The sequence below is a fragment of the Sycon ciliatum genome, chromosome 6 (genome assembly GCF_964019385.1).
Source record: "Sycon ciliatum chromosome 6, ocSycCili1.1, whole genome shotgun sequence".
NCBI classification, from domain to species: domain Eukaryota; kingdom Metazoa; phylum Porifera; class Calcarea; order Leucosolenida; family Sycettidae; genus Sycon; species Sycon ciliatum.
Window position 1 is genome coordinate 9,870,329 of NC_088648.1, and position 14,366 is coordinate 9,884,694.

General features: G+C 46.3%; 1 protein-coding gene across 1 annotated transcript; it reads right to left on the reverse strand.

Moving 5' to 3' along the window:
- Positions 1 to 579: 579 nt before the first annotated feature.
- LOC135820025 (E3 ubiquitin-protein ligase TRIM56-like) lies at positions 580 to 1,359 on the reverse strand. Its single transcript, XM_065333325.1, has one exon. It carries the CDS (start codon positions 1,357 to 1,359, stop codon positions 580 to 582), a length of 780 nt encoding a protein of 259 aa, XP_065189397.1.
- Positions 1,360 to 14,366: the final 13,007 nt, after the last annotated feature.

Here is a 14,366-nt window from a genome sequence, read left to right on the forward strand (position 1 = left end):
TCCTCTGGCGTGCTGGTCTAGTTTTGGGCTGGAGTCACCACAAATATAGATCCCCGGCCCAGAGGAATGCCCCGGATGACGATCAATACGCACAGCAAACTCATGTCGTCCAGTCGTCCATTGCTTCAAACCACAAACAACCCTGTCTGCGCGCGGGCCTCTGTGCTCCACAGTTTTGTTGTCGAAGCTCAGTGCGAGATCATTGTGGCGGAGCTGTTGATTGAATTGAAGAGTATCAATGATTCTCACCACGGCTGGGCTCCCCTTCAGGTGATGGTCCCTGCAGATCACCGAAACCTGAGCATGTCGTTTCTTGCCGTCCGTCTTGTACTTAGCAACTAGGCGGTGTGTTGACTCGGTGTCCATGGTAACGGGGCAGGTGGTGACATGATTGTCCGCTGACATGACGTGAACTTTAATGGCATCAGCATGTAGCTCATTTACCTCCAGGTCTTTGCCGTTGCTGGTCCTGGCATTAATGGATATCGCTAGATCATGCCCTTCCTCCACGCTCACGTCTGTAACCATGCTACTCTCCACCGTTGACAACATGCGTCTATCCATGACCTCGCCGACCTTTCAGATGACTTCATTCAGCGTATCAGCCATGCATGGTGCGAACATGAGCGTGTCGGGCACGCACGGCTGAACATTACGCCTGGCCGCACTCTGCACCTCTTGGGCCGCCTCCTTCAGCCAACCGTACATTCGCATGAAGTTGCTGTCGTCATGGCAACTCTCGATCAGGCTCATCAATTTCTTTCCGGTGGAGAGACCTGACAATAGGTGACGTTTGAGTTCTTGTAAAGGAATGTGGTGGGCGGGCTGAAGCTGATATAGTTGGTCGAGAAGTTCCTGCTGCCTGGTGTCAAGCAATGCCTTTGTACGCGTGAAGAACTCTTTGATCTGGGATGAAACCGCCTCCGTATCTTGGTGTAGGTGTGCAGAAGCTGCTTCGACTTTGTCCAACAACTCCTGAATGCCTTTGCCATCGTTGGAGAAGCTAGCAGCAACCTCGGCTTTAAGCTCCTCCCTAGCTTTGGATGCAGCCTCTTCAATGGGCATAATGGCGTCGCAATGACCACCGTGCGATTCTTCACATATCCCACAGAGGATCTTACAGCAGGCCATGCAGAAGCGGGACTGCTTGGATGAGGGATGAATGGGGCAGCTGTTGGAACCACTGGATTGGGGCAATTGCTGTGCAGTATCCGCTCCACTCTCCCCGAGAGCCACAACCTTATGCTTGTAAGACCTGCGAGAGGTAGAGTGTCCCTTAGCGTGGTCCTCGCACAGTTTGTCCATACAGTCCAGGCACGTTGATACAGCCTCAGTGTCCTCCACACATTCGTCGCACATTCTCCTGGTGACTAATGATGTATCCCCACCGTCACCAGATACACGTACATCACTGTCTGGTAGTGACTGAAGCTGGGTTGTTCCTGTAGGTGGCGATGGAGTGATCACACCGCAACTTGGGCATCCAACTGCACTTTCGTCGTTCGTGCAGACCTCCAAACACTCGACGCACAATGAATCCAGACATTTCAAGAGCTTCCCACGTTTGTTCCTGCTCCCACATTTGGCACACTCCGGAAGAATAGCTTGTTTCCAGTGTTAACAGTGCAGTGATCACGGTGATAGCTAGGAAGTAGTTGAGCCTTCTCAACGGAACTCAGGTTGAGAGTTACTCGCTTGAATAGCGCCCCATCTGTGATGGACATTGAAACAATAGTGCCCCAGGCCCAGTGGCACTGATCGCGCGAGTACGGTATGTAACATTCAAATAGGAGGAATAGCAGCGTAGACTTACATTGTTCTCGTCATCATGGCAATTGTTCAGGACAAGTAGAGTGTTCGATCGTAATGAAGTCTAACGAACAACGTTTGTGGCCCGATATGTTTTGATGCATAGTGATCTGAGGTTCATTATTAATTTTGCTCCCTTGTCACTGGATTTATCGGGTATTAGCGGCCGTCGTGAGTTTCTTTCGGGAACGGATACGATAATTTACTTCCTTTTTTGTTGTCACTGAATACGTCTGTCCGTTTGGTTTAGCGAATAAAGAAAACAACAACAACGCAGCATGTTTAACTTTTAAGCCGGCTCAAAGCATCAAAGTCAGGGTGCTTTAACTGCGAGAAACACAGCAAGCTTGGCACAATGGCAGATAACGGTACCCAGAAAGTGTGCTCTACCAAGCCGAGGCGAGGGAGCGTTTTTTTTTTAGGGCTGAAACCATTATACCGAATAATCGAGTACTCGTTTGATAACTCTAACGATCGAGCAATCGTTTAGATTACCGATTACGATTATTTTGCGTTTTTTAAATTTGTGTCCAGAATAGGCCTTAACAGATTATGCTAGCATATTTTTCTCATAATTCCTACCAAAATCGAATAATCGCATAATTCGAGGCAAATTGCATACGAATCGCATAAAATAGGAATAATCCGCCTGTTCGCATCGAATTCCATACAGTTGTACATGTTCTACAAGTACAAGTATGTAGAGGCACCATGAAGTCGTAGGTTTACGACTCCCTTGAAAACATGTCCAGTCCACTACAATCCGTGACGGTCGTAGCTAGGTCGGACGGTGCGTTGACCCCGTTGAACTTTTGCTACTACAGTACAACGCCCTCTACAAAATAATTCCCCTGTTATTTTGCACAGAACCATTATACATTAGCGCTATAGCAGCATATGTGAGCATAATGCGGCATAATATGATAACTTTTAGCATAAAAATAGCATAATTCTGCAATTTTTTCAGCAATGCGAAAAGCATAATTTCACGAAAATATTAGCATAATGTGTCAAGGCCTAGTCCAGAAAGTACTGTAAACCCTCATTTTGTGAAGTTTGAATCAGTTTCCGCTGGGAGTATGCAGTTGCCAGGGGTATGGTTCATGTTCTGAGGTTAAATTGACTTCAAAACTGCCATGTTTCGGAGCTACCCTATCACTAATGCAGATTTGTTGGTAGTAAATTTTATGAAGGCATAGTTTGTGGAAACAGAGTAATGTTTGCACAGAATTATGACACTATTTTCTAATGATTATAATCGATTACTCGATCGTTAAACTAAAGAGTAATCGATACGTGAAAATCCACGATCGTTTCAGCCCTAGTTTTTTTATGAATGCTACATGTACATCCACATGTACGAACTGCGGCCACTGTGAAGTGGATTTCCGCAGGGTGCAAGCTTGATTCTCACGATTGGATTTCATTGAGCAGCAGTTTAGAGTGCAGCAGCTGTTTTCACACACTGGAAACAGAACGAACTAAGCTACTATGACGACTCGACAGAAATGGCAACAAGAACTGCCATTTTCATCCTGAAAACACCAGTGCAATGACATGGTCAAGAACATCAGCAAAAGAACACAAAATTTGCACATGCGCTTGGTAACAATACTGTGGGGGGGGGGGGGGACCTATCCAAGAGAGGGCTTTATGTTTTCACTGGCGCTTAGCCTAGGCTAAGTTAGACACTGACTGACTGTCACACTGGGGAAGAGAGGGCCCTAATCGCGCGAGTACGGTAATCTACCTAAGCAGGTAGCAGTTCAGCATGCAGCCCCTGCACTCACCGCAATATCTTGCCAGGCCACACACGACGGACAGCCAGGCCCATGGCCTTCTCTACAATCATGGTCTACAATCAGCATACCTGTATGCACGCACGACCGCATTCAGAATCAAACACGATCGAAAACAATTTCTGTTCCATCTTCACCGTTGAACCTTTTTACCAGCACACCTACTCACAAGTGGCCATAAATAGGTAGACTTTCGCCAAATCATTCACTTTGTTGGGTCGCAGAGACCATGTCGCGACCGGAGTGTGCCAAATGTGGGAGCAGGAACAAACGTGGGAAGCTCTTGAAATGTCTGGATTCATTGTGCGTCGAGCGCTTGGAGGTCTGCACGAACGACGAAAGTGCAGTTGGATGCCCAAGTTGCGGTGTGATCACTCCATCGCCACCTACAGGAACAACCCAGCTTCAGTCACTACCAGACAGTGATGTACGTGTATCCGCTGACGGTGGGGATACATCATTAGTCACCAGGAGAATGTGCGGGGAGTGCTTCAACGACAAAGAGGCCGTGTCGATATGCATGGATTGTTCCAGTATTCTCTGCGGACTCCATGCAGAAGGTCACTCTGTATCGCGCAGCTCTCACTCTCATAAGATTGTGGCTCTCGGGGAGAGTGGAGCGGATACTGCACAGTCATTGCTCCAGTCCAGTGGTTCCTGCAGCTGTCCCATTCATCCCTCCTCCAAGCAGTCCCGCTTCTGTATGGCCTGCTGTAAGATCCTCTGTGGGAAATGTGAAGAATCGCACGGTGGTCATTGCGACGCCATTATGCCTATTGAAGAGGCTGCATCCAAAGCTAGGGAGGAGCTCAAAGCTGAGGTTGCTGCTAGCTTCTCCAACGATGGCAAAGGCATTCAGGAGATGTTGGACAAAGTCGAAGCAGCTTCTGCACACCTACACCAAGATACGGAGGCGGTTTCATCGCAGATCAAAGAGTTCTTCACGCGTACAAAGGCATTGCTTGACACCAGGCAGCAGCAGCTTCTCGATCAGCTAGACCAGCTTCAGTCCGACAAACGTATTCCTTTACAAGAACTCAAACGTCACCTCTTGTCTGGTCTCTCCACCAGAAAGAAATTACTGAGCCTGATCGAAAGTTGCCATGACGACAGCAACTTCATGCGAATGTACGGTTGGCTGAAGGAGGCGGCACAAGAGGTGCAGAGTGCGGCCGGGCGTGAGGTGCATCCGTGTGTGCCCGACACGCTCGTGTTCGCACCATGCATGGCTGATACGCTGAATGACGTCATCGGAAAGGTCGGCGAGGTCGTCGATACTAGCATGTTGTCAACGGTGGAGAGTAGCATGGCAACAGACCTGAGCGTGGAGGAAGGGCATGATCTAGTAATATCCGTTCATGCCAGGACCAGCGACGGCCAAGACCTGGAGGTAAATGAGCTACACGCTGATGCCATTAAAGTCCACGTCATGTCATCGGACAATCACGTTACCACCTGCCCCGTTACCATGGACACCGAGTCAACACACCGCCTAGTTGCTAAGTACAAGACGGACGGCAAGAAACGACAGGCTCAGATTTCGGCGATCTGCAGGGACCATCACCTGAAGGGGAGCCCAGCCGTGGTTAGAATCATTGATACTCTTCAATTCACTCGACACCGCTGCCACAATGATCTCGCCCTAAGCTTTGACAACAAAACCGTGCAGCACAGAGGCAAGCATTCAGCCAGGACTGTTCGTGGATTGACGGAATGGACGACTGGACGACATGAGTTTGCTCTGCGCATTGACTGTCAGCCGGGGACACCCCCTGTTGGGCTTTGTATTTGCAAGAACCCCAACGCAAGCCTTGACTATCCGCAGGGCGAAACATTGTTTGGATGGCGCGGCTATGATCGTACCCCAAAATCATCGCCGCTTCACTCAGCGAGAGCCGGTGATGTGGTTACCATGTCATTGGATTGCGACAACCACAAACTAGTCGGTCATAACGAGCGTACGGGAGCAACCGAGACGCTAAGCATCACTGAAGACACATTTTTCCTATACATCATACTGTGGGAAAATGGACAGCAAGTCACGATTCTCTGAATGACAATTGTTCTCAACCAAAACCTGCCTTTTTGTACAAAATTAATGTTCAATTGTAAATCTTTATGCTTAAGCCAAGATCATACTGCAGCACCCGGCTGCATGAATGAAAATGATGACACCATCTCGAATTGATGTGTGTTTTTGGTCTCTTGTTTTCTGCCTTAGTGTAGTATGCTCTTCCCTGCTTGGGCATAGAGCCCTGCTTGGGAATAGAGCCCTGCTTGGGGATAGAGCCCTGCTTGGGGATAGAGCCCTGCTTGGGGATAGAGCCCTGCTTGGGAATAGAGGCCTGCTTGGGCATAGAGCCCTGCTTGGGCATAGAGCCCTGCTTGCCGGGGAATAGAGCCCTGCTTGGGAATAGAGCCCTGCTCAGGCATGGAGCCCTGCTTGGGGATAGAGCCCTGCTGGGGCATAGAACCCTGCTTGGGCATAGAGCCCTGGTTGGGAATAGAGCCCTGCTTGGGCATAGAGCCGTGCTTGGGCATAGAGCACTATTTGTAGCAGCAACCCTAGATAGTAGATTTTTTTTTTTTTTTTAGATACCGTGTGTCTGATATACAGTGTTTGTAGACTTCGTGTTTTGAAACGTGTCAATGTGAGCTCCTTCACCACAGTTGTGTGGACCTTGCTCTTCTTCCATGCCTACTCTAGTACTTCATGCTTTCAACGAGTAGAAGCACTTTACCAACACGTATCACCCTTACGCGTTACAACCAGCTCAGCCACTAAGTACAGATATCGGGCCTCTTTTACGGGCAAATTAACACAATGGTTTAAAATGCAATAAATCATACACTGGAGAAGAGATCAGAAAAATGCGTGTGTAAAATAAAGAATTTCAAACCGAAACCAAAAACACTTCAAATAAACTAAGCAATCAACTACCGTAAGTACATGTACATGTATGTGATAGAATTGTCCCCTTGTTGCTATGTACCGGTACACGTACATGTATATGGAATGGCTCTCTTTTGGCTGGATATTCCTCTTGTGTGCTTATCTGTGTTTTCAATTCATTGTGGTGATCCATCCATGAAGACTGCAACGAGAAAACGTCCGCCTCAGCCGAATGTTGCTTTGTGTCCGCGGATGACTGCGTTTACAATTTTCTTATAATTATTTTAAACACTTTTCCTCTAAAACGTATTTGAAGTACAGAAAAGCAAGTCACATTACTGCAATATTATACTCCATGGTACCTGTGTCATTATTCCTACGGAATGTGAAGTTGGGGATGCCCGTCTGCTGCTGAAAATTTATACGAATAATACCCACAGCTGTGTCTTCCAACGCATGGCTTGCCATTACGCGCAGAATATTTATTTATTAATATTTATTTATTCAACATCTTATGGCTTCCGATGGCAGCCAAAACGGGAAGATGTGGGTGATAGCCAACCATGGTAAAAGAAGGAGAAGATTATATACATGAAAAGGAAACAGCCGAAAAGCTATATTGATTAAGAATAGCTATGAAAAGTATGAATGCCGCAGACATCACCACGCAACATGACAATTTGTTCAAGGTTTGGTATTGTGTGTTTCCAGAATCAGTGTCGGGAAAGTGGCGTTTGTCCAAGTGCCATACAGAAGCGCACGCGTCATGTGTTACACTTCTTTGGATTTTTAACCTTTGTTTTTCCCTTGATCACTTTAGTTCCGTGTTTCCACTGATGATCGGAGCTTGAAAATCGATTCTGGAAACACACAATACCAAACCTTGAACAAATTGTCATGTTGCGTGGTGATGTCTGCGGCATTCATACTTTTCATAGCTATTATTAAACTTTTATCTCCACGTAGATTATTTCTATATTGATTAGTTTTTTATAATGGTTATGAACAAAACGCAGGATATAATTATTTCGTAATCAGGACTGAGGCATGTTGGTGGCTTGTCATGAGTGAAACGTCCTAACGCTGTTTGTGGTTAAGATACAATGGCAGGGCCATTGGCAGCTTGGATGGAGCCTGGGAGCAGAGGGAAGAGGTACGAACTGGGCCTTGGCGGATAATGCACGAAACGCATTGCAATTGGCAAAACCACACAAAGCTGATGAGGGGCGAATTTTCGAATTTTATTCCTCTTGAAGTTGTTGGTCGTACGTGGAACACACGCTTCCTGCCAAACTACATACTTGACTTACAAGGCTCTGCCCTACATGGGCATTGAGCACTCTTCGGACAGTGAAGCACACCACTTGACTACTTGACTTACAAATACAGTAAATACTGCATGTAGCGTGCCCCTTTGATTTTCGATAATTTATCACTATATCCGGTGCATCACTATAGGCGATTTGCATGTATGACTGACACATGGCACATGACTGTGCATGAAATGATGCGTACCTGCTGGAAAAAGCATAAAAAGCAGCCACGTGTACATGCGGATGCTTACAGCATACAGGGAAGAATTTTCTCTCAATCACGTCTGCTGCCTGATGCATCCAGGCAACACTGGATCAGTTTTGGAAGAAGTGAACTATATTGGAAGAACACTTGTTTTGTGATCATCACTCTTGATCAGTATATGCGATATTTTCCTGTGCATTTGATATGGTTTGCTTCCTGAAGCCCATCACAATAAGCGATATATCGGTATAGCCGATAATAGTGTATATAGTGATATTTTAGCTGTATTTTTTGTGATTTGATTTTGATTTTTGACGAGTTCGATCATTATAGCTGGTATATCGTTACACCCGGTCACTTTATAAACGATACTCACTGTACTCACGGCTGCCATCCGGACCTCTTTTTTTTTTACGAATACCTCAATCCCTACGATCAGTCCGAGAAAGAAAAAAAGTACCGGTACTAAAAAAATCACGGTTCGCGTGAGACTCAGCTGGAGGCCGAGTTTTTCGCATCCATAGAACTCCAACACCCTATAGGATCAAGGCGCAGATGCACAAAAGCCTCTTTCACGGGCAACAAAACATAATTTGCCAAGATGAAGGATGTTAACACAAATGAATAATTAATAATTATTATTTGTATGTAGAAAAAAGAAAAAAAAGAAAAAGAATTTCAATAAGCCAACGTCTACAATCAGCACCACGGAAGAAAACCAGGCGGAATGCCCAAAACCAACATGGAACGAATCCAATCATAGTACAACTAACTTCAGACAAGAACAATACAAAATCCAGACCTCTGAATGTGATGTAAACTGTCATTGTCTTTCAACCACTCACAGGCGGCCCTCAGCCACCGCCAACTCCCGCAGTGCGTTGACTGGTCGGTGGTACGATGATCTAGCTCCGCGAATGCACATAATAGCTGACTGTAATAGTGCAAAGGCCAGGCGACAGCGTACATGTGTCGTCATCTCCGAATACTTCTTTTTCTCTCCCCTGGAAAGCAGACCACACAAACGCTTGATGAAACGCGAGCACTCTGGCGCACAACAACCGGCCGTGGTGAAAATGAGAGGAGTGAATGTACCACGATCCACATTGATTATGCGTTCAGCATACTCGGATTTCTTTCTGCGCTCATGCTCTGCCTAAAGCTTCTCCAGTGGCTTCGCAGCATAGGAAGGCGCATCAGGGTGAAATACTCGAACGTCCATGTAGGCGTTCTGGGCCCGGGTCCACAGCCCCTCGCGCGAATATCTGCCCGGGCATAATCCGCTGTATTTGTGACGCGGCGACAAACAGAAACTCGAAAGCGATGATATTGTATAAGCTCTTGATGCACAGATGCAGCTCCTAAATAAAGCGGTGGGAGGTGAAGAAGTACTAAGAAATAGAATAAAGGACGATGACGAACTGCTTTCTGTATGGGGCTGCTAAAACTAGCACCGTAGCAGCAGCGCGTGTGTAGCGTAATGGGTCCCCCGGCCACTGGTCTCGGCCGTACCACACGCACCAAAGCTGAAAATATTAGATTTAAAAATAATAATAGAGATTCTTGTCAACCACCACACCACACCGCTGCGCTCCTCGGCCGACCTCAACACGTTGCCACAGCACACCATCAGCAAGACGACACTTCAATTGGTACTCTGCTACTTTACCCCTCTTAAAATAATAGAGTACGGAAGTAATGCCCGTATGCGGAAGTATGGGTGATCTCGATGAAAGCGATGAGAGTCGGGAGAACGAAAAGGGACTGGAAGTGTAAAATTTTGACGCGAAACTAGTGTGGGTGGGTCGACAGGCAGAATGTCTGCTGCCCATCTCCCATCCTGTCAGGGGAGGTATTCGTTAACGTTGCCTTTACACATGAGTATTTCATCGAACATTCCACTCGGCAAAACTGCAAGAAAGCACCACTACTCTCTACTCAATACACAGTCAGCGTTTCCGGATACCAGTATGTATCCCTCACCGGTTGAGCTTGGGTAGGCTAATTAAATATGTATGTGCTCCAGGTTCACTACCTGTGATGGTGATCACTCAGCCCAAACATCACTGAGGATACACATTTGCAGTGAAGCTCCGTTTCTGTTTGCTCACGCGGACGTCGGAATAATAGTAGTAGTAGCAGTAGTTGTTGGAGGTGACAGCGTTGTGATTAGTTACTGGCTCTCAGCGACTGTTTCGCACCACTTCATCAGTTCATGAGCGACTCTGGCTATCGCTGCTACCTGGGGCCTCACGGGCTCAGGCGTGGTGTACGGAGCTGGAAAAGAAGCTTGCTATGTGGAGCGCAAATCTACATGTACCAATCATACTCATCACGTCCGAGTGTGTCTGTGTCCGCATGTATATTGTACATGTACATCAAAAGCGTCATGGTCCCGGTGCTCTTGCACGAACAGCGTTACTTTGTCCTTGCACCCGTCCACCACCTTCCACCGGTTACTACTTCCTTTAAGTACTGAACGATAGTGCTGTGTTGTGTGCTTTGGGACGGGTTGGTTGGGTTCTGTTCTTTGACTTTCTTTTCGTTATATACGGTGAGGATACAACAAGTTTCGAAGAGCAATAAATAATACGAGCTGAACATACGGTTAGTATTGTGCCATAGCAGGTTGGATGTTCCCGCTCTCATTACTATTACAATTCACACGTCTATTAAACACTTCAGTGGTGTTGTTACGCGTTACTTACTTATATCTTTCTTTGTGAAGAAGAGGTTGGTGCGACTTCGGCGATACACGGGGAATTGTGTGTTGCTCCCTACGCGGGAGCTAGCGCTTTTCCTGCCGACTTGAATTCTCACTTGACTGACTCACGACTGCCATCCAGAGCACACGAGAAGTCCATCGAACCGTCCACTCGGCAAACCAGCAAGAAAGCACCACTCCCTGCTCAATACACAGTGTTTCGGGGAATTCACCCCTCATCAGTTGAGCTCGAGTAGGCTGAGGAAGATTGTGCCTGAAGAGCACCACTTATAATTATAGTGCTCTCCAGGCACAAATATCACCAGGGATACAAACTTACACAGATGGCACGCTCCGTTTCCAGCGCGACTTACACCTTGTGTCGGAGTCGTGAACACCAGATAGCAGCGTGAGTCAGTGTCGCTCATGGAGGTGCTGAATAAGCGCTGAGGACCGTTGGCCATTCACCACGTTGTTGCCTCCAAACCATCTTCTAATGCGCAAGCCCGCGCTGGGGACAACAATGTGAAGAAGAGTTTGGTGCGACTTCGGCGATACTTGGGGAATTGTGTGTTGCTCCCTACATAGGAGCTCGTGGTTTTCCTGCCGACTTGAATTCTTACTTGACTGACTCACGACTGCCATCCAGAGCACACAGGAAGTCCATCGAACCGTCCACTTACTTTGGTTTTCTAAAAGATCTCAATGATTTTACGTTGCTTTGTCCAATAGTACCACGGAGATTCCTGATGAGTGTCCTAGTGGGTGCAATAAAGTCGTGCCTTATTCACATTGGTGGTGCAGAAAAGTAGATAGTGGAAAATGAAGCGAGCTAAAGGTGGAAAGCAGTAATATCATAATGTGCATCATTGACGTACACCTAGAATAGGTAAAGGAGCTTAAATGCTCAGTGAGCTTGATGACAAGCTGTGGACAGGAAAGATTTGGCAACAAAGGCAGCATCAGTTGGCGCGTTAGCAGGATTAGCATGATATGGAAAGACATGAATACTTTAATTGCTTCTTCCTCCGGGACAACACTGGGTTTCATTAACATTCACGCGCACATCATACTTGCTTGAAAGGTACCACATAATTAGCTTAGACACACGATATCATACAAAGTCCATATTCTTCGTGTTCCGTTGCATCCACAATCTCTGCAGTTCACTCTTCTCTGACATGTTCTTCCTTCGCGGTGACTGCGCTCACACAGATACATGTAGAGTCACCCGCGGCCAAGTCAATAATTCCCTTTCTTTACCCATTGTGCAATCTCAAGCTGGATCCAAATCTATTTCATTCCTTGGTGCTGACCGCTTTAATGCGCTACCCGAATCCCTTCCCACAAATCATAATTATCCCCAATCCATTACGCCAGGAACTTAACAAATTCATTCATCTTGGGCACCCTGTAAGAGGACCTTAGGGTCTGTTGGGAATGCCCAAGTAAAATAATAAAATACGATACAAAATACAATACAATAGAAAGACCATTGTTTTGTGCATGCTTCTTAGTCTATAAGTATAAGCCTGTCACTTATGGACACTGACAGTAGGCACCTCTGTATAAACCTGTTGGGTGCCGATGAACTAATTGGGGTCAGCCACCTACTAGCCTAGGTCGTTCTTACTTACATTGTACTACAGTCTATGCACCATTGAGTCACGTGCATACAAATAGCATGCCACGATTGATGAAATCCAAGCAACTGTTCGTCCCTGGCAAGATTTCTCTTGATCTCCGGCGTGCCGCCGGTTTTAGGGTTAGGAACAAGCAATCATGCTGTAGTGGTATATCCCTGGACATTTAAATTAATCGGTGTCGGTTAGCGCTACGGAGATGTGTTGAAGCTAGGTGTCAGGACGTCGAATGTTTCAGTTTTGTGCCTAGTTATTGCACTTTCTGACTGTTATAGTATCATGTTACAGTGATGGAGAGTTACTCTTAACTCGTATCCATATGTCCTTTTCTCTTCCACATTTAAATTAATTGTTTTATTTTGAACAACCCAGCCCTGTGTTTATTGCTGTAGCATATAGTGTAACACGTGTAGTTTTCCTCACTGTTTATTTCTATTGCATGGTTTTCATCAAGAGATCCCCTCGACAGGCCATCGCCTCTGGGAGATCCTTTAATAAAGATCATATATATGATGGCAATAAGTTGATCATAGCCAACCACGAACAGCGCTTTTCTCACTTTCTGCTCAAATTCAGTACCCTGTGGAATTGTCTTCATTCCAAGATCACGGCGGTAGCCAGCCTCCTGCATTTAATGAATGATCTGCACAAATACGGTGGTGACGAGCGAAATCCGCCACCCGATTTTCGTGCTCGAGTGCTGCATCACTGGAATTCTAGCCGAGTATATTTCATACTGTTACTATGTCGTGCTGGGTCTTGGCAATGTGAGCGCACCGCTGGAGGGGTCAGGCTTCATTTGCCGGCACTTTATGTCCGTCAAAATGCAGTATTCACTGTACTGTTAGTACGTGTACATGTTATTAATGTAGGCTTTCATCACATCCCCGCGATAGGTTTTGTTTTCTTTTGTACTTTCAATCTTTAAATTAACTCACCAATTTGGTAGAATGATTATCTATGCCTATGCGTTTCGCCTCTTATCCTTCAGTGCTCATCTACTGTCTGCAATAGCACTTCCGATTATGGATACCCCTTCGACAGGCTAGATGCCTTAGCTTGAATATTACATGTACATATTTCAAACTACATTCATACATGTACATGTACCTGTTACTACAGGTAGGACAATTTTCAGCAGGGCAATCCCCTCATGCATGCATTTATAGTTACCATTACCGTCATTACCACCTACGGCAAGGTGCTGCTGTTGCTTTTGGTGTTGTTGCTGTATCTGTTTGAATTTGGAATTCGAACTGAAGCATGCCTTATGACAAGACTAATAGAGGGGAGGCGGGGAGAATAGAGGACGAGTAACTGTTAGCAAGGCGACAGTGCTCCGATGGTACCGTGTTCCCTTGCTTGTTTCGTATAGGACTTGTGTGCACCTTAGCACGGCTACAGTTTCATGTTCTCTTCCGTGCACTATGCTTCTGTCGTATCCGTGTGTTGGTCCTAGAGTGAAGCTTTGGTCTTCTTTTTTGGTGAGGGGGAAGAATGGGTATCTGGACTCCTGGTATATTTCCGTAAAGAACTTGGAATTGTAGAATCCTGAGAGTATGTCTGGCCCACTCCCCGGTCATGACACTTCATTCCTGGCTTGCTTCCAAGCTAGTGCCATGCAATCGATACAGGTATTTGACTTACACGTAACAAGAGTGGACTAAAGGGGTTCGAAGTGTCTCCAGGATGAGAATAATGAGCTGCCCTGTGTATTTAAAACTCGGTTTAATTATGAGTGCCTTTTGAAATACCGGTAATCCACCGGCATTGCCTTACCTAACAACGTCACACGTCCGTTTCCGTATCATGACCGCTTCCAGGTACATGTACATGTAGTTCTTGTCTCACATTTGCCATCGAGTTCGCCGGATTATTTTAGTCACGGTGCTGACTTCCAAAATTGACCAAGCACAATACAAACTACACATACAAACCGAGTTTTAGCATCGTGTAGCATTCCCTTACACGATCGTCAGGTGACGCTGCCTGATGATATT

Coding starts and splice junctions, on each gene's coding strand:
- LOC135820025 (XM_065333325.1), bottom strand. CDS start 1,359: ATGTGCGACGAATGTGTGGAGGACACTGAGGCTGTATCAACGTGCCTG.